Raw genomic sequence first — 27,787 nt, forward strand, 5'->3', positions numbered from 1 at the left:
GCTACATTAATCACATAAAAACAAATTTCTCCCTTTAATAATTTTATGAAAATATAACTTTTGTCAAAAAAGAATCAGAGATTCAAGAATCATGGTGAATTATGTGATACCTTTGACCAGAAAGTTTCCAAAGAAAATCAACCAGCCAGTTTTTTTGAGAAACAAAAACTTGTTTACATATCAGCAAAGTCCATTATCTTATTGGTGATATGTCTAATTATAGATTTCTAGATCTATGGTATATAACATATGGCATGGTATAGTAGATAATTCTTGAGTCAGAATATCTGGCTCAAAACCATATTTCTACCATTTACTGTGGTGTACATACTCAGATCTCTTCATCTTTAAGCATCAATTTCTTTATCTGTAAAATAGGAATAAAAATGCCTGGAAAATCTACTTCACAAACTTCAGGCATAAAAGTTCTTTATAATCTATAATGCTAGTGCACTATGACAAATGTAAGTTGCTATTACTCTTAGCTTGGTTGACTTGTCAGGTTTCCATGGAGATAACACATTAGAAGGACTTTTTTTTCCCATCACTGTAAGTAGTTTTTTGTGCTTTGTTCCAATCAGTTCAAAAAATCTACAGGACTCTTAACCACAGAACAAAATGTAGTTATTATAATCTGAGCACAGGTAGCTTGTTCATTGATTCAAGAAAGCTGAGATATGAAGCAATTTAAATATGGCAGATGAGATGGGAAAAGAAATATTCTTTGGACTTGGAGACAGAAGATATGGTTTCCTTTTTTTCCCCTTTTTTTCTTTATTTAAAACTAAATGCAAAATAAGAAAACAACAAAATAGAGAATGAAAATAAAACAAAGCATTGTCATGTGACCAGCAGAACATCACAGAGGATTCAAAATATAGAATAATTTTCATTTCAAGAAAGCATATATAATAATAGACATGATATATTCATGAAGACTATCTTTTCTTTGCTTCCTTGTAAATTATTCTTTTGTTCTCTGCTGTACCCTTTTTACTTCATTTACACATGTGTAGACATCATCTAAAACATTTTAATATAGGTGATATATAATGTAGATTTTTCTTTTGATTGAATTTTTAAGTTTGATTTTTTCTGAGATCAATGATTACTAGCCCTACTGTAATACCAGAGAAACTGAGCAAGACAGAGATTAGAGACCAATTTAATAGTTTATTAAATGGAGAGAGATACTGGGACCAAATGGATCTTGGTTGGTCCCAAGGCTGAATAAGACTATCATCTCAAAGAATCCAGCACTGAGTAGTAGACAGCAAGATTTTTATAGGATAACAAGAACAATGACATAATGGGGGAGGTACCTGGATGGGGATAACCTAAAGGGAGAAAGCACCTAGGATGACACAATGGAGGGAGGTACTGGAGAGGTTACTGATATTCTAATGATGTCTAAAATGGATAGACCTTTATCCTGTCAAACATTAAGAAGGAATGATTATAGCCTAAAGATATAAAACTTTTATCTCATCAACCATTTAAGAGGGAATGATTATAGCCTGGGGTTTTGGGGCACAGGAACTGGGGTAGACCTTTATCTCATCAAACATTAAGAGGGAAAGATTATAACCTAAGGCAGAATAACTAAATAGGACAATTAGGGAAACTAGGTCAGGACATCAAAAGGGAACTGTGGCACAACACTACTTTTTTTTCCTAATAAATTCTACTCCTGATCTTTTTCATACTGTTTATGTATATCTTTTATTTGCTATCCTTTCTAACTCTTCTGTCTACTTAGTTTTAACCTCCCCCCACCCATAGATTCCCCTCTTATTTTCTTTTACCTTTTCCCTCCCTGTTTATCCCATTCCCATTAATCTACAAACCTTATTCCACTACCATAAATCTACATACCCTTTTATATTTCATCTTATCTTATTCCCTCATCCCTTGCTTATTTGTAGATTTTTAAAGTGCTATAAATTTCATAGTATATGTATATGTGTATGCATATATGTGTATGTATTGTTCCTTATTTAACCAATTCCCAATCTCAGTAGGTTTTCAGAACTACTAGTCTTCTTCCTCATTCATATAGCATAATTACTGTTTTTATTTTTTCCTAGACAATTTTGCTTTTTACAGTCAGATTGTACTCAGCTTTACCCCAATCTTTCTTTTGAGCTACTTAATACTAATGTCAGACTTAAACTTATGGTATACATTTCCATATAAAAAAATTACTAATTTGTTGTTCTTGAGTCCCTTGAGATTAATTTTTATTGTTAATTAAATTCAAGTTTGATTGAGATAAAGTCCTGAAAATCTGCAAATTCAGTAAATGTCCATTTTTTTCATTTATTATTAGAGTTAATCTTGCTGTATATGATATTTTTGGCCACAGCTCTAGTTCTTTTGATTGTTCATAAATATTATTCTAGGACCTGTAGTCTTTTATTGTGGCTGCTGATAAATGATGTATAATTCAAATTATAATTCAACATATATGAATTTTTTTTTGGTTGTTGTTGTTTTATTTGTTTCTTGTAGAATTTTCTCTTTGATCTTGCATTTTTGAAGTTTAACAATAGCATTCCCATGTGTTTTCCATGTAGGATCTCTTTGAGGTCATGATTGATAGACTTTTTTCTATTTCTACTTTCCTCTTGTATTATAGTTCTCTAAGATAATTTTTCTTAGATTATTTCTTGCATTCATGCAGTCAAAGTTCTTTCTTTTGCCAAAGCCTTCAGACAGTCCATTATTCTTATATTTTCTCTTCTTGATCTGTTCTCCAGATCTGTTTTTTTTTTTTAAAGATGCTTCACATTCTCTTCTATATTTTCATTCTTTACATTTTTTTTTTTGTTGTTGTTATTTCTTGGTCTCCTATAGCTTTACTGGTTTCCTCTTGCCCAATACTAATTTTCAAAGAATTATTTTCTTCAAGAGTCTATCTCCTTTTCTAGTTGTTTAACTCCCCCCACCCTCAATCTTTTTTTTTTTTTTGGGGGGGGATGCTTCTTTTTTTTTGTTTGTTTTTCCTCAATCTCTCTATCATTTGATTTTTGAAGGGATTTTTTTTTTTAAGTTCTATAAATTCTCTCTAGACAGATAGCTATTTGACATTATTTTTTGGAGGCAGAAGAGACTTTTATTTCACTGTCTTCCTCTGAAGATAAACTCCAGCCTTTTCTATACTTATAATAAGTTTCTATGGCTTCTTTCTTCCTTCCTTCTTTCCTTCCTTCCTTCCTTCCTTCCTTTCTTCCTTCCTTCCTTCCTTCCTTCCTTCCTGCCTTTCTTTCTTTCTTTCTTCCTTTCTTCCTTTCTTTCCTTTCTTTCTTTCTTTCTTTCTTTCTTTCTTTCTTTCTTTCTTTCTTTCTTTCTTTCTTTCTTCCTTTCTTTCTTTCTTTTTTTTTCCTTTTTCCCTTCCTTCCTCCCTTCCTTCCTTCCTTTTTTCACAATAGCATTTTATTTTTCCAAAAACATGTAAAGATAGTTTTCAACATTCATATCAGATTGTTTACTGTCTTGGGGAGGGGATAAATGAAGGATTGAGGGAGAGAAAAATTTGGACAATCTGATATGGGTTAAATATTTGATATCCTTTTAAACATATTTGTCTTTTTGTGCAAGAAAAAATTAGACGAAAAGGAAAAAAAAACAAGAAAGCAATAAATAAACAAAAAAGTGAAAATACTATATTTTGATCCACATTCAGTCTCCATAGTTCTCTCATTGAATGTGATTAGAGAAGAGATTTTCTTCTCTATCCCAAGTTTGTCAGAATTGTCTTCACATTGTTGAGAAGAGCTAAGTCCATCACAGTTAATCATCAGATAATCCTGTTGTTACTATAAAAATATTCTCCTAGATCTGCTCACTTTACATAGTATCAGTTCATGAAGGTTTTTCCAGCTGCTCTTCATGTCTTATAGGATAATAAAATTCCATTAACTTCATATACCTTAGCTTATTCTGTTGTTCCCCAACTGATGTGTACCACTCAATATTTGGTTCTCTCCATTACAAAAAGAGCAGCTACAAACATTTTGGCATATATGGGTCCTTTTCAATTTTTTTTTTTTTTTATTATCTCTTTGGGATTTAGGCACAGTAGAGACACTATTGTATCAAAGGGTCTGCACAATTTTGTAGCTCTTTGGCCAGAATTCCAAATTGCTCTTCAGAATAGTTAAATATTTAACAATGCCTTCAATGATGTATTAGTGTCTCAGTTTTCCCACATTGCCTCCATCATTTATCATTGTCTTTTCCTTTATCTGAAAATTGTTCATATCTTTTTTTTTTTTTTGCTGAGGCATTTGGAGTTAAGTGACTTGTCCAGGGTCACATAGCTAGGAAGAGTTGAATATTTGAGACCAGATTTGAATTCAGGTCCTTATTACTTCAGGGCTGGTGCTCTATCCACTACACCAATTAGGTGCCCCTGTCTGTTCATATTCTTTGACCATTCTTTGAGAATGGCTTGTATTCTTTGAGTCAATTCTCTATATATTTTAGAAATGAGGCCTTTATCAGAACACTTGGATATAAGTTTTTCTGCTTCTGAATAAGTAGATTAGTTTAGGTAGAATTGTCATTTGTATTATATTAGCTCAGCCTACTTATAAGCATTTGATATTCTTCAATTGTTTAGCTGTAACTTTATTTGTGTGGACAATGTTTTGTAATTGTGTTCATATAGTTTCTGGCTTTGTCTTGGTAGGTAGACTCCCAGATATTTTATATTGTCTACAGTTATTTATTTGTTTTTCTGAGGCAATTGGGGTTAAGTGACTTGCCCAGGGTCACACATCCAGGAAGTGTTAAGTAACTGAGGCCATATTTAAGTAACTCAGGTCCTCCTGACGTTAGGGCTGGTGCTCTATCCAGTATAACAACTAGCTGTCTCTAAAGTTTTTTAAATGGGATTTATCTTTCTGTCTCTTGCTGCTGAACTTTATTGATAACATATAGAACTTTTTTCCTATCATGATTTATATGTATTATTTATATCCTGAAACTTTGCTAAAGTTGTTAATTGTTTTTATTAGTTTTTCAGTTGATTATTTAGGATTCTTTAAATCATATAATTTACAAAGGATGATATTTTTGTTTTTTTCCTAGCTCCTCTAATTCTTTCAATTTGTTTTTCTTCTCTTATTGTTAAAACTACCATTTCTAGTACAGTGTTGAATAATAGTAGTGATAAGGACAAACCTCATTGCACTCTAATCATATTTAGAATTCTTCTAGCTTTTCCCCATTGCATATAATGCTTGCTGATGGTTTTAGATAGATGCTACTTATCATTTTAAGAAAAATTCAGTTATTCCTGTGTTCTCTAGTATTTTTATTAGGAATGGGTGTTGTATTTTCTCAAATGTTCTTTCTGCAGCTAATGAGATAATAATATGCTTTTTGATAGTTTTGTTATTGATATGATCAATTATACTGATAATTTTCCTGTTATTGAGCCATCCCTGCATTCCTGGCACAAATCCCACTTGGTCATAGTATTGTCTTAGCAATAAGTTACTTTAATCTTTTTGCTAATACTTTATTTGGGATTTTTGCATCAATATTCATAAGGGAAATTACAATTTTCTTTCTCTGTTTTGATCTTTTTGGTTTAGGTATCAGCACTGTGTCATAAAAAAATTTGGTAGAATTTTTTCCTTCACCTATTTTTCCAGATCATTTATATTGTATTGGAACTAATTGTTCTTTAAATGTTTAAATGTTTAAATGTTGTTTAAATGTTAAATTGTTCTTAACTAATAAATTCATCTGGCCTTGGAGATTTTTTTCTTAGAGAATTCATTGATTGCTTATTCAATTTCTTTTTCTAACATTGGATTATTTAAATATTTTATATCCTCTTCAGTTAATCTATGTAACTTATATTTTTGTACATATTCATCCATTTCACTTATATTGTCAGATTCATTGGCATACAGTTGGGCAAAATTGCTCCTAATTATTGCTTTAATTTCCTCTTCATTGGTGGTAAATTCACCTTTTTTATTTTTGTTACTGGTAATTTGGTTTTTTCTTAACTTTTTCTAATCAAATTAACCAATGGATTATTTATTTTGTTGGTTTTTTTTCATAAAACCAACTCTTTGTTTTACTTATTGATTTAATAGTTTTCCTACTTTCAATTTTATTAGCCTCTTCTTTGATTTTTAGAATTTCTAATTTGGCATTTAATTGGGGGTTCTTTTCTAGATTTGTTGTTGTTGTTGCTTGCTCAATTCATTGATCTCCTCTTTCTTTATTTTATTCACGTAAGCATCTAGAGATATAAAATTTCCCCTAAGAACTGCTTTGGCTGCATCCCATAAATTTGACTATATTGTTTCATTATTATCATTCTTTTAGATGAAATATATGTTTCTATAATTTCTTGTTTGACTCACTCAATTTTAGGATTAGATTATTTAGTTTGCAATTAATTTTTGGTATACTTATCCATGCTCCTTTTCTACACATAATTTTTATTGCATCGTGATCTGAAAAGGATGCAATTTCTGCCTTTTTGCATTTGATTGTAGGGTTTTTATGCCCTAATATATGATCATTTTTGTGTGTGTAAGTGCCATATACCACTGAAAAAATATATCCCTTTCTCTCTCCATTCACTTTTCTCCAGATACCTTTTCTAAAATTCTATTTACCTCCTTAAATTCTTTCTTTCTTTCTTTTGTGTGTGTGTGTGTGTGCGTGCGCACGTGCGTGTGTGTGTTTAGATTTATCTAATTCTGAGAGAGGGAGGTTGAGATCCCCCACCAGTATAGTTTTGCTGTCTATTTATTCTTACAACTCACTTAACTTATCTTCTAAAAATTTGGATACTGCACTATTTAGTGAATATGTGTTTGGTATTGATAATTCTTCATTATGGCACCTTTTAGCAAGATATAGTTTCCTTATTTCTTTTAATTAGATTTATTTTTGCCTTTGCTTGGTCTGAGATTAAGATTGCTTTCCCTGCCTTTTTTTTTTTTTAAACTTCAGCTGAAGCATAATATTTTTATCTTTACTCTGTATGTATCTCTCTGCTTCAAATGTGTTTCTTGTCAACATATTGTAGGATTTTGGCTTCTAATCCACTCTGCTATCTGCTTTTGTTATATAAGAGAGCTCACCCTAGTCACATTCACACTTAAGATGATTAACTCTTTGTTTCCTGCCAGACTCTTTTTTCCACTTATACTTTTCTCTTTCCTTTCACCTTTTTCCTCTTCATGACTGTTTTGCTTCTGATCCCCACATCCCTCAGTCTTCCCTTCCTTTTAACAGACTCCTCCTTTCTTATCCTTTTCTCTTCTACTTCTTCCCTCCCTTCTATTAGCCTCCCATTTTCCTTTCTCCTTTCCCCTCCAACTTCTCTATAGGGTGAGACACATTTCTAGACTAAACTAAATAGATATGTTATTCCCTCTATGAATCAAATTCAGAGAGACTAAAGTTCAAAAACTGCTTATCCCCGTCCCTCTTTCCCTCCACTACAATAGGTCTTTTGTGTCTCTTGTGATTTAATTTTTTCCCATTTTATCTTCCCTTTTTCTCTCTTCCAGTATAATCCTTTTTCCATCTCTTTAATTTCTTTTTTTTTTTGTCATCACATTAAAGTTACCTTAAACCCATACCTTCTCTCTATGTATACACGTTCTAACTGCCCTGAAAAAAATACAGTTCTTAATAGTTACACGTATCCCTATATATAGGAATATAAACATTTTAACCTTTAAAAAACAGTTTTATTCCCCTTTTCTTTTTACCTTTTTATGATTCTCTTGATTCTTGTATCTGAAGATCAAATTTCAAATTTTCAGTTCTTGTGTTCTCATTAGAAGTTATTGAAAATCCCTTATTTCATTGAATGTCTTTGAATGCCAATCTTTCCCCTGAAAGATAATGCTCAAATTTTCTGGGTAATTGATTCTTGGTTGTTGTGCAAGCTGCTTTGCCTTCTGAAATATCATATTCCAGACTATGGGAAGTTAGGTCTGGGTAATTCTGATTATGAGTCCTCAATATCTGAATTGTTTCTTTCTCATTGCTTGTAGTATTTTCTCCTTGATCTGATCATTCTAGAAAGTAGTGTCAGTATTCCTTGAAGTTTTCATTTTGGGTTCTCTGTCAGGAGCTGATCAATGAATTCTTTCAATGACTATTTTATCTTCTGATTCTGGGATATTACAGTTTTTCTTGACAATTTCTTGAAAGATGTTGTTCAAGCTCCTTTTTTTTTCATCTTGGTTTTCATGTAGTCCAATAATTCTTAGGTTTTCTCTCCTGAATTTATTTTCCAGGTCAGTTGTTTTTCAGTGAGGTATTTTACATTTTCTTCTGTTTTAATTTTTTTTTTGTTTGATTCTTTGTATCTTATTGAATCATTTACTTCCATTTGTCCAATTCTAATGTTTAACAAGTTACTTTCTTTGGTTAGCTTTTTTGCTATTTTTTTTTTTTTTGCATTTGGCCAATTGTGTTTTTTAAGGAGTTATTTTATTTTTCCATTTCACCAGTTCTATTTTTAAGGACTTGTTTTATTCAGTACATTTTCCCCCATTTTTCCAAATTTATTTTTAAGGAGTTGTTTTCTTCAGTTAATTTCTGTACTTCTTTTTCCAAGCTATTGGCTCCCCAAAAAAACACTTTGTAATTTACCTGCATAGTTCCCATTTCTTTTCCCAATTTTTTTTCTATCTTTTAAGATTCTTTTTGAGCTCTTCCAAGAGAGCCTTTAGAGCTTGAGACCAATTCACATCCCCCACATTTCTTCAAAGGTTTCATCTGTAAGAATTTTGTTGTTGCTGTCCTTTTCTGGGTTTGTGTTCTGATCTTCCCTGTCACTATATTAGATTTCTATAGTCAGGGCTCTTTTTTGCTTTTTTGCTCATTTTAAAAAGTTGAGCTCTGCTTCTAGTTCACAGGGGCAATTGTCCCAAGATACTTAAGCTTTTCCACTGCACTGGATTAAACAGACCAAGTCCCACTTATTATGCTGGGATTGGGGGCTTAAATTTGCCTTGGAATTCTCACAGAAGACCTACTGATCCATCAGCTAATGCCCTGGCTAAGGCCAATCTAACCTGCACCCAGGGGCCTCCCAGTCTGCCCTGCACTGAGCCTATGTTGGGCCATGTTCCTCCCTGCACAATTGACACACGCTTCTCCTCAAGTCCTTCCAAGATATTTTAAGCTGGAAAATTTTGGAATGTTTGTTAGTTCTTTCACTAAAATCTATTTAGATGCTTGATCTAGCATTGATTCTGAGGGAATCTAGGGAGACCTCAGGCAACATCTTGGCTTCTTTCTGTCATCTTGGCTTATATTCTCCTCAGTTCTTTCTTCTTTGCTTTTTTGTTTTATTTTTTAATTAAAATTATTAGTGTATACTCCTCTAATGGTGGAATAGAGGATGATGCTCTGTCTTCCCTTCCCTCTGCACTTATCACTACTGGTTCCTTTTTGCCTAGGGCTGTGACTCAACAGTACAGTTGGGCCTGGCCTTTCTCATTAGCAGAGGTTCTCTCAGTTTTCCCGGGCTCAGACCCCTCAATTCCCCCAGGCTCAATCTGGGAAGTGAAAGTTCTTGTGGTTCCTGCTGATACTTCCGTCAAATCTATCTCACCCCAGGGGTCTCCACTTGATCTTTCTTTTCTTTTTTTTTTTTTTTTCTGAGGCATTTGGGGTTAAGTGACTTGCCCAAGGTCACACAGCTAGGAAGTGTTAAGTATCTAAGGTTGCATTTGAACTCAGGTCCTCCTGACTTCTGGGCTGGTGCTTTATCCACTGCACCACCTAGCTGCCCCTTCACTTGATCTTTCTGTGGATCTAGCCTGGAGGTATTTGAACTTCATATTGGCTAATCCCTATCTGGAATCTTTCTTCTTTGGTGGTCTCTGATTCTTTCCCAAATCTTATTTGTGTTACACCAATCTATGTTTGCCCTGAGGCACAATTTTGTTTTGTTTGTGAGGGAAATCTGAAATTTTCTGACCTACTCAGCCATCTTCCCAGAATCTTCTCCAAGAAGACATGGTTTCAACTCTGGGTTCTGATATTTGTAAGCTGTGAGACGTTGGCAAGTGTTTTATTTCTTGAGCCTCATTTTCCTTATTTATAAAAAAATATAGATAATTATACTTAATACTTAGATTATGTCCTTCAAGCACATTGTGGAAATTGAGAGGTAATATATAGGATGTTAAAAGGTCAACTATTTTTGTGATCAACCATTCTCTTGGTATTTCACATAGAATTTTAATGCATATGATTTATAATGCTCAAATTTTTCTCACAAAAATAATTTGGAATAAGACTATTCTATGAGCTCCCATGCTATGTGTGCTTATCATCCAGCTGCCAAATCATAAAAAATAATAATAATAAAAACAACCCTCCAAACTGTGCTGCTTGGTGAAAGAAGGCTAATTTCTGGATACTTGGCATACTTTGAAAGACTAAATGTTTTAAATTCTCCATATCTATTTTAAACCTGATACAAAGAGCTAATGGAAAAAGCACTATAGGCCAATACTTACAAAAAAATATGTCATGTCTGTTTGATGTTTGATGACTAATGATAAGAGAGAATGCAAACTTTAAGGGTAGTATCCTTAAAGGTACTTAAAAGGAAAGAGTGGTCATTTTACAGTCACAATGCCCTTTTCAAAAAGCATTGTATACCAACTTTTCTTTGCTGTTCTATAATGGTAGACTTGGTGTTTGTTTAATTGGCTTATTGTTTAAATTAAAGATGCCCCAGACTGGTGGGTTAGACAATTTGATTCAATGAGCATGTAAGTGCCTACTAGATAAAAGGCGCTCTGCTGCCTATACAAAAGGCCAAAGAGAAACAGTTCCTGTCTTAAGATGCTTATGGAAGTTACAACATGTGCTCATATAAGAAAACACAAAATAGAGAAAGAATAATTTCAAGAGAAAGAAGTGAGGGACATTGTATGTTGAAATCAAAAAGGACCTTATATGGCAGGTAGCATCTGAGACCAAGGCAGAGACAGCTTGGCTGCAAGTTCTAACAGCTACAAATCTATTCTATGTCTTTATATCATTTAGTTTCATTGAGAGCAAAGCAACATAACCTCCAGCAAGAATTGGGGGAAAATTGAAGAGAATCCCAATCCTCATAAATCATTTTTTTAACCAATATCCAGTCTGTTGAGTAGTCTATGTATCAGATGGGCTTTGTTTTACAATTCGTAATAAAAGAATGTCCTTCAGAGAGGAAATAAGTGACTGAATTTCTAGCAGTTGAATTAACTACCTTCAGTTTTATGCCTCCCTTTTTCTCCAGATATTTGATAGGTATCCTTTGAAGTCAATAGGAGATTTGTAGACATAATGTATTTTTCCAATTTGAATCTGAATTTGTTCCAAAATTCAAAGTTTCAGTCATTTTGGAATGTGACTTTGGATGGATGATGGAGAAAGTGAGAGGGTCTCCCTTCATCATTTGACTATACTAAGAAATAAACTATGTTAGGTACAAAGTACCAAAGTCAAAAGATCCTTCCAGAATATTTCATTTGTCTCTGGCCACTGAAAGCTCAAGGCCTGATAACTTATTCCAGTAACTTCATTTAGCTCAAAGAATCCAGAAGTAAATACATTAACAAAGCTAAGAATGGTGTAGAAAAGAAAGCTAGGAGACATTTGTCTCTATTTATCTTCTTGATTGGGCACACTATACAAACAAGATTCTGAAACAACCAAGCAGTTCAGTTAATGCACTAGGGAAAAACTTCAATTTATTAACAATTTTCTATCATATCACTCTCTTTGGCACTATTTAGACCAAATGGAGAGGGCATATTTTGCAATTTTCTATCAGCTGTTTTGTATCCTGTGGAGAAAAGCTTCAAAAAGATTTGTTTAGAAGCAGGCTTGACACTAATAAATGAAAGTTAAACTCAATTGGAAAAAACAAGGCAGAAGAAAAACTGTTTTAACCTAAACATATCCAACTACAAGCCCTGCTTTTATCTATAATAAATGGTGACAATCTACATCTCAGAGTAATTCTAAATGGGCCTCTCTTTTTCCATAGAAACAGTGCTATAATTGGATATTGAAACATTGGTATCAAGTAGATCATAAGCATGACCAAAAATATGTCATAAAAATATACAACTATAAGTCTATCAAAATAATAACAGAATATCTGGTATGCCCTAAAAGATAAACAAATGGTTCTTGGACATACACAATGGTGCAGAAGACCTAGAAATTTCTGAACCATATTTTTGTTGTAACTGTATCCTTTTCCTAACCAAGAGAGTGGGTAGTCTGGCTTGGGTAAAGTTGGTCTTGAGCAGAGGTTGGTCTTGAGTTTGTTGGAATGTTCTAAGGGGAATTCATGCAAAGGTAATTCAGAGTTAGCCTAGATATCTAGGAAGATACTGTTTACTCTCTAAATCTCTATTTTTAACAGTATAATTAAGCTCCAAAACTTTAAAAATGAATACCTTTTTCTACATTCATTTATGTAAATCATCCTCCATTTCACAATATACTCATTTTATTTCTACCACTAGAAAAATCTCTTTTCTTCCAAGACCATCTCATTCAGGAAACTTTTTCTCATCCCACCAGCTGAAAGTGATCAAATTTATTATAATATTTTATCTATGCTTTTTCCCCTTATTGCATTCTTCCTTGTGTCATAATTATTTGTCTCCTAGTTCTGTCCCTTATATTTTACATTGGAGAGACAATATAGTAATGTGAAACTTATATTCAACCTGGAGTTAAGAAAGACTTTGATTCACTCTTTTTATTGTTTGGATTTTGTTTCCTTTATAATTTTTTCCCCTTTTGATCTGATTTTTCTTTGGAAGCATGATAATTGTAGAAATATGTATAAAAGAATTGCACATGTTTAATATATATTGGATTACTTGCCATCTAAGGAGAAGAAAGTTGGGAGGAAAGGAGGCAAAAAATTTGGAACACAAGGTTTTGCAAGGGTGAATGTTGAAAATTATCCATGCATGTGTTTTGAAACTAAAAGGATTTAATTTTTAAAAGAACTTAAAATTATTGAATTAAAAAGACTTGAATTTAATCTTGTCTCTAATGCTTACTAGTTATATAATTCTGGGGAAATTATTTAGAGGCTTTTCTTTATTGGCAATACAGAGAGAATAATCCTTGTATTGCCAAATTCAAAGAGTCCTTATAATGATAACATAAATCTAAAAGTTCTTTATAAATGCAAGTTTTTATTATCATAAATTTCTTGAGGAAAGGGACTATGTTGTTTTTTATCTTCGTATTCGCAGGTAGCAATCTGTTTGTTGAATTGTAGATACACAAATGTATACATAAATATGTACAAATGCATATATATACACATCTTTGTCTATATGAATTTATACATCTAATCACATATATACATATTTTTCACAGTTTATTAGATGCCTATTGTATGCAAGACATGTATTACAAAAAAATGTTCAAAAAAGAAAATGACAGTCTCTCTGGGAGCTTATAGACTCATAGGAAATGTGATATATAAACAAATATGTTAGAAGAAAAAATATGATCAGGTTAAAGGAATTGGGACAAATTGCTTTAAGGATGAAAAGAATATTTGTAAATGGATAAGTTGGAGATGGCTTCATGGTAAAAGTAATTCATGAATTGAGTCATGAAATAAAAATAAAAGAATGATCGGGGAGAAAGTATAATAAGAAAGAAAAGCCAATACAGCTTCAATGCATTAAAAAGCATATAAATAAGCCTTCACTCTATTAATTTTTAAAATGCTAATATGCTAACTGTGATACAATGATAGATTTGGAAGGAACTTTAGAAATTCATCCCTCTCATTTTATTGATGATGAAACTAAAACCTGGATAGTTGAGGAGTCATAATTTCTTAAAGGAATATTTTTCCCTTCAACATTTCATTATTTGCTATTTATACAAAGCTGTTGTTTTGCTCTTCAGGTGTCAGATTTTAAGTATACATAGACATCCACATACACACACACACATACAAACATGCACACACATGCACACACATACACACAAATGCTCAGAGGAATATTAAATTCTGTTAAGACAGAGTTTAATATTCATTCACTGTTATCATGGTACTTCTTTGAAAAGTCATAAAAATGAGAAAAATATAGCCTCTAGAAAGAGCTTCAAACCAGTTCTTAGAGAATCGCAGCTCTTACAGACACAAAATAGTATTGTAGTTTGCATTCTATTGAATAGTATTAATAGAATGAATGAATAATGTGGGTAATAATTGGTCAGTGAATGGTAGTTAGGCAACATCTCCTGGATGGAGCCATATTTATTCAGAAGGAAGAGCTGAAAATACTTATAATTATCTTTTTTCACTGAGACATCATATAATTCATTTTTGAGAAGTCATTTTGGCCCCAAGTTAATTCTTAATCAAGTATACATTCAGCACACAGTTTGATGAGCAGAAAGAAAAATTCAACTCATGACTTGTAATTCTTATTCCATGTAAATATATAGTTAAGCTGGGACCTACTGGAAAACATCAGGGAAAGCTAACTTAATCTTGGCATTTCTGGTCTCCTAAACATATTCTTTTCCCTTTTCTATATACCCTATTCTCCAGTGTCCATCATTCTTTTTGACCCCTTCCAATGATTGACTCCCAGAGCCAAGTAGATGAAAATATTATCCTTCCCAGGAGTATTTCCATTTTAAAAAATCATCACAGTGGTAAAATAAATAGATCTTCCAATGAAACTTTAGGTTTTAATATTTGTGAAGAATATATGTAAATATGTCTGTATTAATGCAGAAGACATATTTATCTGGTTTAATTAGGGAAGACTGAGATGTTTTCAGTACTGAGGAAATCATATAGACATCAGCCTATTCTATATTTTAATGTCAAGTAAAGGCTCTGAATTTTTGGAAAGGGTCCCCTATCTGTGATTCTGTCGTATGTTATTTATAGTTCATCATTTCAGAGGATTATCTGAGGGACTGAGAGATTAATTAGTTTGCATATAGCCATAAAATTAATATGGAAGTAGGACTTGAACCCAACTTCTTCTGACTATTCATTCTATCCTATTGCCATTCATATCTGAATCATATCCCATAGTGAAACTGCTATCTAGAAGCCTGTTAAATATATTAAAAAGGGGATTTTTTTTACATGTTGTTATTGGACTTACTGATATTATAGTTATTCCTTTAATATCTATTCATTATATATTTATATATAGTTATACATGCCTACAAATAAATATAAGATATATATATGTCTGTGTTTATGTATATGTGTAAAGACTTACTCCTTTACAATGTATGCACTTTGAGAACAGTAATTATTTCATTTTTTAATAATTATGTCTCATGGTACATAATTAGCATGCTTAATAAATGCATATTGATTCACTGTAGACAGGAAGAAGAAACCACAGTGCAGTATTCATGGGCAATACTACTAAATGAACATCAAATTCAGTAGTATGAAGAAATATATTTTATGGTAACTTGAAAGAATCCCATATAGTTAAGATCTCAGAAAGGAACATTATTAGCCAAGATTCTAAAGATATTGAAGTGTCTTTCTTCTTTTCTTTCTTCCCCTAAAAGAACATGAAAAAAAGCAGCAGCTTGTTCTCTTTGCCCTGCACCTAGTTCTGATTATCTAAAACATCTTAATGAATGGTATGTCGTTCAGATATAGTCTAATCATTAGGAAGAACCAGGAAGAACTAGGTATTTTGCGGATTCTTTCTCTTTTAATCCTTGATATCAGTATTTCTTCTGAATATTTCTGTACTAATGAGATTTCTTTTCCACAGGGAGATAAGGAAGCTGAGTTAGGCCTTCCCTTTTCTCCACTTTGTGATCGCAAGTCAACTCTGGTGGCCCAGTCACAAATAGGTAATGTTGACAACGGTGGTGGGTGATAGCAGGGGATATACTTTCATCTTAAAAATCAATTCTGTAAAATGTAGTTAACTACATAAAGAAATCTTTAAAACCCTAGATAAAATAGTTTGAAGAAAATTCTGATACACTCTTCTCCTGTGTTTTGGAATTTTAAAACAAAAAAAATTTAAAATGCTACATAAATGTGAATTATCTATATCGCATGTAATTAGCAATACATTTATGCTATATTGAAGGACCTTAATATTTTTTCTAATTTATGTCAGCTGAACCTGATTTTTTATTATACATTTCTTAAAACAATTCCTTATAAATAAAATTTTTTGAAAAATATATTCATTCCAAAAAGTAGCTGAGCCTTTATATACCGGGTAATAGAATGCTGATGATATTTGATGGGAAAACTTTTCCCTTACTTCCCTTTCTTCTTTTGGTGTATGATCGATGATATCTTTGATTTCTTTCCTTGCAATGTGGAATGAACAGGATAAGCAAAATGAACATAAAAAGATACAATAAAAGGCCAGTTAAATTGATTTCCCAGAGTTATTATATACAGTAACCTAAATCCCTAAAACAATATTTACAATATCATTGGAGTCAAAGAATAAATTTTGAGAAAATTGGCTTTGACAACCAGGAAAAGCATAAAGCTCAATGTTATTTTTTCTTCTTCTTAGGTTTCATTGATTTCATAGTAGAGCCAACGTTTTCTCTTCTGATGGACTCAACAGAGAAAATTGTTACTCCTCTTATAGAGGAAGCCATAAAAACTGAAAATTCTCCCTTTGCATCAAACAGGTTTGATTTTTTTTTCCCCCTTTCTTTTCATTGTAAATTTTCATAGCATATTATTTGTGACAATCTGCTTCAATACAAAAAGGAAACTTTTATGGCACTTGTTATGTGATATTGCCACCTGGTGGCTACACAGTAAAGAAGCAACTTCAACTAATCAAAAGCCATTAGCACACACAAATTAATAGGGTTATAGGCTCGTAGATTTGAAAAGTACTTTAAAGGTCATCTAGTCCAACCCCCTCGTTTTACAGATGGGGAAATTGAGGCCTACATGAAAACTGACTTTCCCTTTTGAACAGATAATGAATAAAAACTGATGCCATCTACATCATATATTTTTTATATAAGGAATTAACAAAAAAAGAATTAATTTCTGGTAAATTTTTTTAAATGTTTGAATTAAGTATATATTTTGTGCAGAATACCAATAACATATATCTGATAGCTATTTCTAAATATCAAAAGTACAGTTCATTTTTCCCAAACAGCATGAAATATAAATGATAGTAATATAATAAATGCTAAATATTAATATAATTATAATATACAATTAATAATAATATAATAAACAAATACTAAAAAACTAAATACTTTCCATTATCTTCAGTGTTCTGCTATCTCTCTATATAATCTATTATAAGAAAATATCTGTTCTAAAGGAATTTCCATGAACAAAAACAACAAATGGATAGAACATAAGTCTATATATTTTTCTTGAAAATCCCGAAAGATACAGAGTATTTTAAAAATGACTGGCATTAGTATTTTAAAACTTGCAAAGTAGTTTACATGTTATCTTATTTGACATACTGAGGAAAGTGCTATTATGGTGATTACTGTTATTGTTTTTATTATTATTATCATTGGATAGATGACAATAGTGAGACAATAAATCTCAGTTTCCTCATCTGTAAAATGAAGGATTTGTTCTAGATCAGAATTATCCACTTGTTAATGTCTAAGGCAAAATTCAAATTCAGGTCTTCTAAACTAAATTCAAAATTCTATCGACTGTACTAATTGACTGTCTTAAGACTCTGGCCTTTTGAAAAACAAGTTTTATACACACACTCACACACACACACATTTTCTCCCACTTCTTCTGAAAAAATTAGCCCCCAAAGTTTAAAGTTGAAAGGGAGTTTGGTGACTATCTGGTCCTGACCTGTTTGGGTCAAGTAACTTTTGGAAGAGAAGGATAACATATGACTACATTTTACTGAGGGAAGGTAAGATATGTGAAGATAAGCAAATATAAGATAACATCAGGGTTTTGAGTTATCCTGCTTTCTATCCATTATTTTATATCTAGTGGATAAGGAGTAGAGATGTTGTGTGAGTAATATAAATGTATTTCTACACATTCAATTCATTTAGGAATTCCTCTAGAATTCCAAATGGATGCTCCATTAGCATACTTATTTTTAATGGTGTTGTTCGTCATGTCCATCTATTTTCTGAACCTTTTGGGTTTCATTTTGTTTTTTTGGAGCGACTTTACATTTACTTTCCCAACTCACTTTATAAAAATGAACATGGTTAAGTGATTTTGTCCAGGGTCACAACACTAGTTACTGTCTGAGGTAAAATTTGAACTCAGGAAGAAGAGTCTTCCTGACTCCAGGTCTGACACTTTATTCACTGTACCTTCTAGCTGCCCACTCCATTTTAATGGGATATCACTTAAATGCCCACTGATGCACATTGTTAATAATTTTAAATGTTTGAATATTCACTTTACAACTCACAGACTCATTCAGTATTCCCCTGAATGGTATAGATGAGTTAATGCTTTATTCATACAAATCCTGCAATTTTTTTACTCCGATCAGATCATATCTGGTATTCATGTTCAATTTGGGGAAACCACATTTTTAAGAGATCATTTACAAACTGTTATGAGTCCAGGGGAAGACAGCTGAGGAAAATCAGAGACATTTAGTCTAGAGAAGAGTTGGCAGGGGATCATAATTCTTCATGAATCACTTTGTTTAAATATTGTCATGTGGATATATAGACTTGAACTCCTTGTCACCAAGAAATAGAAATAAGAACAGTAGGTGAAAATCGTCTAGAGTCAATCTATAGAAAAAATTCAAAATACTTAGAGCTCTCCAAAAGTGAAATAAATTGATTCAAGGAGATGTAAAATCCCAACAACTAACAGTCTTCTACTGGAATAAAATTTCCAGTACAGGTATTGGATTGACTTCAATATTAGTTTTTAACTCAGAAATTTTGTCTTCTATTATAAAGTCCCTGTGACTTTATAATATACAAGCTCATAGAGGGCATGCAATGATTTGCTTATTGTCTTTGTATTCATTAGCATCTCAGATAAGAATTGGCATATAGTATATGCTTGCTGAATGGAATTGTGGGCTTTGTAGAATCACAGAACTTCATAAGAGAACCAATGATCATAAATTGGACCATCATTTGGATTTGATAATGGCCTCTCTTTTTTCCAAATATGATTGATACTGATCTGCTTGGTGATTTTCATCATTGAGTTCAGCTCTGGGCAAACTCTGTCATTTCATCTAAAAAGTCAACACCTTCTCAGGGTTAGAGCCCTGGAGAGCCCTGGAATATGTAGCTGACTTTTGAGGAAGGCAAGAAAATCTAACAATAGTGGCCCTGTTTTTCCTGTAAACTGCCTTGTGTTGAGGAAATTTCATTGATTCAATTTACAAGTATAATAATTATCTACTGTGTACCAGGAATTTTTATTAAATACAGGAGATAGAAAGACAAAAGTTTAAAAACAATCCCTGCCCTTAAGGAACTTACTTTTTACTAGAGGTAATTATACACACACACACACACACACACACACACACACACACACACACATACGTGTTTGGGGGTTTTCTTGGCAATGATATTGGAGTAGCTTGACATTTCTTTCAATGACTTGCCTTGGGTCACACAGCTGGTAAGTATCTAGGGCTAGAATTAAACTCAGGAAACTGAATCTTAATGATTCCAGGCCAGGCACTCTACTACATCACTTAGTTGTCAGCAAATAATAATTTCAGGGTTTGATTTCTGTTTTTTCTACATATAACATATCTTTTGTTTCTCATGGAACGGGCGGGAGAGAGATAAGGGAAGGAAAGTCTTGTCAGATATTTAAATAACTTTTGAACAAAATTTCTTTTCTTTTGTAGCTCACCTAACATTGGATCTGTAAATATTGGGGATGCTTTAAAAAGACTGACTATTAAAAGCAACATATCTGATAAGTCTAATTCCTCAGACTATTCTCTTGCAACAGTGGACCTGAAGGGCTTTAAGAATAACTTGGTGGACATCATTCAACAGAACAAAGAAAGGTGGAAAGAGTTAGCAGCACAAGGTATTCATGAATACATTTACATTTTTTCTATAGCAATGCTTCACCTCAATATATTGAATTATCTCCCATTTTACTGTCTCTGTCATAGCATGTTTATACTCTTTAGTGTTAAATAGTGTTCTCTGTCTGTCTGTCTGTCTGACCTCCCTTTTACTCCCTCGGATAGTTTGGCTGTTCTGTGAGTGAAAAACTGTTCTGTTTAGTAGTTGCTCTGTATAGATCTAGATTGTGCAAGGAAGAATATACTTGACACAGAACCAATTATACCTATCCTTCTTTTAAGGCATTTCTAACAGTCTTTCAACATGAATAAAGAATATCATGGGTCAAGACGGGTTTAGTTGTGGTTCTAGCAAGGATGTGCTAAATGGCCTTGTTCTTGTCATTTCACTTAATCTCCTTCAATTTCTTTATCTATATATAATTCAAGTATTTAAGGGGTCCTTTCAGGTTTTATTGTTCCATGATTTGCTTGTTCCTTGCATTTGAAATAAGAATTTCTTGTATCATTTCATAAGAGTTTGGTGCATTTCTAATTGCTTTAACCAGATCATCTGTTTGGCTAATCACTTATCTCCTGAGTTTGGGAATACATCTCTGGAAATTACAGTGCAAAAAATCTAGCTTCTATATTGTGTGATATATTTGTTGTTAAATATTTATTACTATTCCAAATTGCTCCACAGGGAGGCTTCTTAAACTTTTTCCACTCATGACTCCTTTTTCACCAGAGAGCTATTTTGTGACCTCATTTAAAATCTGAGCTGAATACAAGTGTTTCTGGCAGTGTTCCTGTATTCATAGTGTGAAGTGTGCATGCTATATGTTCAGAATCAAGATTATAGTGAAGTCTCATGATGCACAAGTGTTGCCAGAAACACCTCAGATTCATTATGTGTTTCATTTTGATTTAATTTTTGGTTGTTATATTCAGAAACCCTTTTATCACTGACAAATTTTTCATGACTTCACATAAGGTTGTGACTTACAGCTTAAGAAGCTTTAATGTAGGGGATGGGGTTAATGAAGTCATGATGTCTTATACAAACTTTTCTCAAATTATTTTCATGTATTTATACTTCAAGTCTGCAGTGTGATCTCCCTGATGGGGCTATTCCCTCCAGCAGTATAGCAGTACATTTCCTCTTCCTGCATGGTTCTTGATCAAGTCCTCCCTAAATGATCCAGAGTAACTATTAATGAACATATCAAATCCTTTCCTCACTCTCACTGAATTTTATGCTAGAAAAGGTGCTTCACTCAGGGTAGCCATTTATTAGTCCCTTGAACCCCTGATTACATGAATGGCTCATCTGTTTCTCCAGTCAAACATTTCCTAGGTGTTGTTCTTTACCCCTTTATATTTATCTGTAATGGATGTGACTGTAGTTAAGACAAATTATGTAGGACTAGCCAAGAGGATGCTAGAACTAATGGGAAACTTGTATTCAAGCCTTGATTAGCCGGTGTCATAGTTTAGTGATACTAATTATGCAACTCTCCATGATCTTTGGGTCAATACTTTTTTAACTCTTAGGAGATCATAGTATTCTATAAGGGAGAACATTTTTCCAACTAATTTTAAGAGAAATATTTTCACTAAGAGTGATTACTATTGATAGCTATTATTGTAGTTAATTCTGGACAGTAACAAAGTTTACATGATCAAAAATTTTATGATGCTTTATCCTTTTTCCAAAGGGAACAAAAGTATATAAAAATAAAAAAAGCATTTTAAAAAAATTAAAGAATTTAAAGTTCTGACATTAAACATTTTCTAATCATTAGTGTCCTTTCCTTTATCTAATTGACTTGAATTTGTCTATTTCCATCTTTTATTTCATATTTTCATTCCCACTGTCACCCCCAGAAGACTGCAAACTTCTTGCCTACAGGTATTCCTTTATCTTTGTCTTATAGCCCCAGGGCCTAGCATAATACTTTACACACAATTTGAAGACTGGTAGAAGGGAAATAAATTTAATTCAGTTTTGTTCTTTCTAGGATGTAAAGTACAAAAAAATATCCTTGTATAACTACAATAAAACACCTGGTACAGACTGGCTGTGTGACACTGGACAAGTCGCAAGACTTGACTTCTCTGTGCTCCAAGCAATGCTTTAAGAAGACAAGTTTCAGGGGAGCTAGTAGTGGATAGAGCACCAGCCTGAAGTCAGGAGGACCTGAGTTCAAATCTAGTCTCAGACACTTAACACTTCCTAGCTGTGTGACGACCCTGGGCAAGTCACTTAACCCCAATTGCCTCAGGGGGGAAAAAAAGAGATTTCAGAGGAGGTACCCAGCAGCATTGATATAGGAAGCTTCTTTGATCAAATAAAATCAAAAGTTGAAGCCAAAAGAAACAAACTAATTACTCAGTCTGGAATAACTAGATAATTATTTCCCTCCTCATCAACTGCCCTATTCAATAATAATTCACAGATTACCAGTTCTGAGGCAGGAAAGGTTTAATCCTCTTAAATATACTTGACTTATATGTCAAGAAAGTAAACATAATTTAGAAATTTTTGCAGTATCAACTAAAACAAAATAGGTTCTCATTGATTAGTCAGAGAATCTAATTCAAAATAACTTGGAAGAAAGTTAAATCATATCTTTTTATAGCACTCTCAGAGCATTCTCGTGAAGATTAATGAATTTTTAAAAATGCTTTACTATAAATTGTGGTATATGAATGTTATGGAATATTATTGTTCTGTAAGAAATGACCAGCAAGATGAATACAGAGAGGACTGGCGAGACTTACATGAACTGATGCTGAGTGAAATGAGCAGAACCAGGAGATCATTATACACTTCGACAACGATATTGTATGAGGACATATTTTGATGGAAGTGGATTTCTTTGACAAAGAGACCTGAGTTTCAATTGATAAATGACAGACAGAAGCAGCTACACCCAAAGAAAGAACACTGGGAAACGGATGCGAACTATTTGCATTTTTGTTTTTCTTCCCGGGTTATTTATACCTTCTGAATCCAATTCTCCCTGTGCAACAAGAGAACTGTTCGGTTCTGCAAACATATATTGTATCGAGGATATACTGCAACATATCCAACATATATAGGACTGCTTGCCATCTAAGGGAGGGGGTGGAGGGAGGGAGGGGAAAAATCGGAACAGAAACGAGTGCAAGGGATAATGTTGTAAAAAAATTACCCTGACATGGATTCTGTCAATATAAAGTAATTATTAAATAAAAATTTTTTAAAAATGCTTTACTATATGCTAAATATTACGCTAATCATTGGGGATCTGTCTCTGTCTCTGTCTCTTTCATATATCCATCTACACACACATATACATATAAATATACATATATATAAAAACATGTACATGTATGTGTGTATGTATAGATAGAAAGATAAATAGATAGATAGTCTCTGACCTTAATGAGCTTGCATTCTAAAAGAGAAAACACAAATAAGAAAGTTGTGGCTGGGAAATAGCATTTCGGTCAGAAAAGTCACAGAGACAGAACTATAGGACAATACAGATTGACAAATTCTCATCAGAAGCAATGGTATTATTGATTTGATTACAATTCTCTTTTTTTTAAATTTTTATTTAATAATTACTTTATATTGACAGAATCCATGCCAGGGTAATTTTTTTTTTACAACATTATCCCTTGCACTCGTTTCTGTTCCGATTTTTTTTTCCCCTCCCTCCCTCCACCCCCTCCCCTAGATGGCAAGCAGTCCTTTATATGTTGGATATGTTGCAGTATATCCTCGATACAATATATGTTTGCAGAACCGAACAGTTCTCTTGTTGCACAGGGAGAATTGGATTCAGAAGGTATAAATAACCCGGGAAGAAAAACAAAAATGCAAATAGTTCGCATCCATTTCCCAGTGTTCTTTCTTTGGGTGTAGCTGCTTCTGTCTGTCATTTATCAATTGAAACTCAGGTCTCTTTGTCAAAGAAATCCACTTCCATCAAAATATGTCCTCATACAATATCGTTGTCGAAGTGTATAATGATCTCCTGGTTCTGCTCATTTCACTTAGCATCAGTTCATGTAAGTCTCACCAGTCCTCTCTGTATTCATCCTGTTGGTCATTTCTTACAGAACAATAATATTCCATAACATTCATATACCACAATTTACCCAGCCATTCTCCAATTGATGGGTATCCATTCATTTTCCAGTTTCTAGCCACTACAAATAGGGCTGCTACAAACATTTTGGCACATACAGGTCCCTTTCCCTTCTTTAGTATTTCTTTGGGATATAAGCCCAATAGAAGCACTGCTGGATCAAAGGGTATGCACAATTTGATAATTTTTTGGGCATAATTCCAGATTGCTCTCCAGAATGGTTGGATTCGTTCACAACTCCACCAACAATGCATTAGTGTCCCAGTTTTCCCGCATCCCCTCCAACATTCATCATTATTTTTTCCTGTCATCTTAGCTAATCTGACAGGTGTGTAGTGGTATCTCAGAGTTGTCTTAATTTGCATTTCTCTGATCAATAATGATTTGGAACGCTCTTTCATATGAGTGGTAATAGTTTCAATTTCATCCTCTGAAAATTGTCTGTCATATCCTTTGACCATTTATCAATTGGAGAATGGCTTGATTTCTTATAAATTTGAGTCAGTTCTCTATATATTTTGGAAATGAGGCCTTTATCAGAACCTTTAACTGTGAAGATGTTTTCCCAGTTTGTTGCTTCCCTTCTAATCTTGTTTGCATTAGTTTTGTTTGTACAAAGGCTTTTTAATTTGATGTAATCAAAATTTTCTATTTTGTGATCAGTAATGGTTTCTAGTTCATCTTTGGTCACAAATTTCTTTCTCCTCCACAAGTCTGAGAGATAAACTATCCTATGTTCCTCTAATTTATTTATAATCTCGTTCTTTATGCCTAGGTCATGGACCCATTTTGATCTTATCTTGGTATATGGTATTAAGTGTGGGTCCATGCCTAATTTCTGCCATACTAATTTCCAATTATCCCAGCAGTTTTTATCAAATAATGAATTCTTTTCCCAGAAGTTAGGGGCTTTGGGTTTGTCAAACACTAGATTGCTATAGTTGACTATTCTGTCTTGTGAACCTAACCTTTTCCACTGATCCACTAATCTATTTCTCAGCCAATACCAAATGGTTTTGAATACCAATTGAGAGGGACTTTATTGAATGCTTGAGCTCCTCAAAGGAATGGTCCTTGGGTATTCTGCTAGGAGTATTCAGCAATGACAAGGGTGGCATTTCAGGAGCCATCACCAGGTTGAAAAGTGAACAATAGAGAGGACTGTTTTCCTTAACTGCTTTCCAAGGGTAGGGAGAAATTTTCTGATACAATGATGATTTTATTCTGCTTAATATTTAATTATGATGTTCTTTACTAAGAAGCACCAAAGCACTAATTTTTTTATTTTATTATAGGTTTTTATTTATGCATGGGTATATGTATGGGTAATTTTACAGCATTGACAATTGCCAAATCTTTAGTTCCAGTTTTTCCCTCCTTCCCCCCATCCTCTCCCTCAGATGGCAGGTTGACCTACACATGTTAAATATATTAAAGTATAAATTAAATACAATATGTGTATACATGTCCAAATAGTTATTTTGCTGTACAAAAAGAATCAGATTTTGAAATAGTGTACAATTAGCCTGTGAAGGAAATCAAAAATGCAGGCGGACAAAAATAGAGGGATTGGGAATTCTATGTAGTGGTTCATAATCATCTCCCAGAGTTCTTTTGCTGAGTGTAGCTGGTTCAGTTCATTATAGATCTGTTGGAACTGATTTGGTTCATCTCATTGTTGAAGATGGCTACATCCATCAGAATTGATCATCATATAGTATGTTGTTGAAGTATATCATGATCTCCTAGTCCTGCTCATTTCACTCAGCATCAGTTCACAAAGCACTAAATTTGTAAAGGAATCACGAGAACTTAATTTGTTAAAAAGGACTGAACATTTCTAATTATTGTGATGATTATTGACAAACATGCTCCAATAAATATTACTTATTTGGTTTTTAAAATGTATTTATTGAGCTAAATACAAAATAAGAAAAACAGAATAGAAAAAAGAAAGACAGAAAAGGAAAATTTAAAAAGAAAACACTGTCATGTGTCCAGCAGAACACCAGGAAGGATTCAAAATATATAACATTAAATTTCTATTTCAAGAAAGCATAAATAATAATAGAAAAATTATATTCATGAATATCCATCTCTTCTTTGCTATCTTGTAGGTTATTCTTTTGTTTTCTGCTGTGCGTTTTTACTTTATTGTTTTCTCCCCTTTCTTCTCTCCCCCCCCCAATCTTTCTAGGAGGCAACAGTTAAGGGCAGACATATTTATATATGCATACACATATACATATATGTATATATTATAAATATATATAATCACACATATATACAATTCACAGCCACACATATGCATAAATCTGTACACACACATACACAGACTTACATGTATAAACACCCATAGATACTATGATATACACACATATGTATGCATTTAACTATAAGTAACATGCATCTAAAATAATATTAATATGTATGACTGTCCTATAATTAAATTGTTGAATTTTATTTTATCTGAGATCAATGATTACTAGCCCTACTTTTTTTCCCTAATAAATTCTTCTCCAGATCCTTGTTATAATCTTTCTATACATCTCTTTATTTCCTATCCCTCATAATTCTTCTATTTTAATTCTACTCCTTAATTTGCTTTGCTATTACTTAATCTCCTCCCACACATGGATCCCTCCTTTATTTTCTCCCCCTATCTTTTTCTTTCCTCTTTATCTCATTCCCATTAATTTATATACCTTTATCCTACTCCAATTAATCTAAATATCCTTCTGTAGACCACATTATCATATGCTATTGTTTTCCTCCTACCCCTTATCCCTTTTCTATTAATATACATATCTAGAATCCACAACCATTACTCTCTATGCTTCTATACTTCACATTATCCTATGTTCTCCTCTGCCCCCCCCCTTATTTCTTTATAGATTGTGAAGAGTGCCCACCTTATCCCTTATCCCATGCCCATTAATCTACACACCTTGTCCCATTGTCATAAATTTCTACATCCTTATATACTTCCCATTATCCTATCTTCTCCTTCTTTTCTCTCCTCTTATTTCTTTACAGATTATGGAGGGTACTATACCCTCCATGATATTTATGTAGTGTTGCCTAATTAACCACATTCCTGATATGAGTAGGTTTTCAGAACTATAAGCCCTCCTCTTCCCTCTAATGCCTCTGTGACTATTCTTCCTCTGTACCTTACTTTTATAATTCCTATTTTTACCTTTTCTTAAATAGTTTTGCTTTTTAGAGTCAGATCATATTCACCTTTGCCTGGATCTTTCTTTTGAACTTCCCAATAACTGATGTTAATCTTAAAAATGTGGTATTAATTTCCATGTTAAAAAACATAAGCAATTTGTCCATCTAAAGTTCCTTGAAATTAAACTTTGATATTGGCTCTTATATGTTAAATTTTCTGTTAAGTTCAGGCTTGATTGAGGCAGAATCTTGAAAATCTGAAAGTTCATAGAATGTCCTTTTTTTTCATTCAATATTATGGATAATTTTGCTGGATATGATATTTTGGCCACAGACCAGTTCTTTTGATAGGTAGTGTATATGATTCTAGGACCTCTGATCTTTTATTGCAGCTGCTAAGTCTTGTACAATTCTAAT

The 27,787-nt window shown here is 32.9% G+C and overlaps 1 protein-coding gene across 8 annotated transcripts in view; it reads left to right on the top strand.

The window, feature by feature from the left end:
* Window positions 1-27,787, top strand: part of PDE1A (phosphodiesterase 1A) — a 476,490-nt gene that overhangs the window by 390,594 nt on the left and 58,109 nt on the right. For all 8 annotated transcript variants that reach the window (XM_051986090.1, XM_051986089.1, XM_051986088.1 and 5 more), the window contains 3 exons: window positions 15,816-15,897; window positions 16,587-16,707; window positions 19,881-20,068. In XM_051986090.1, the coding sequence (XP_051842050.1) occupies window positions 15,816-15,897; window positions 16,587-16,707; window positions 19,881-20,068 (391 nt within the window). The remainder of the gene's footprint in view (window positions 1-15,815; window positions 15,898-16,586; window positions 16,708-19,880; window positions 20,069-27,787) is intronic.

Source organism: Antechinus flavipes, chromosome 3 (assembly GCF_016432865.1).
Source record: "Antechinus flavipes isolate AdamAnt ecotype Samford, QLD, Australia chromosome 3, AdamAnt_v2, whole genome shotgun sequence".
Lineage (NCBI taxonomy): Eukaryota > Metazoa > Chordata > Mammalia > Dasyuromorphia > Dasyuridae > Antechinus > Antechinus flavipes.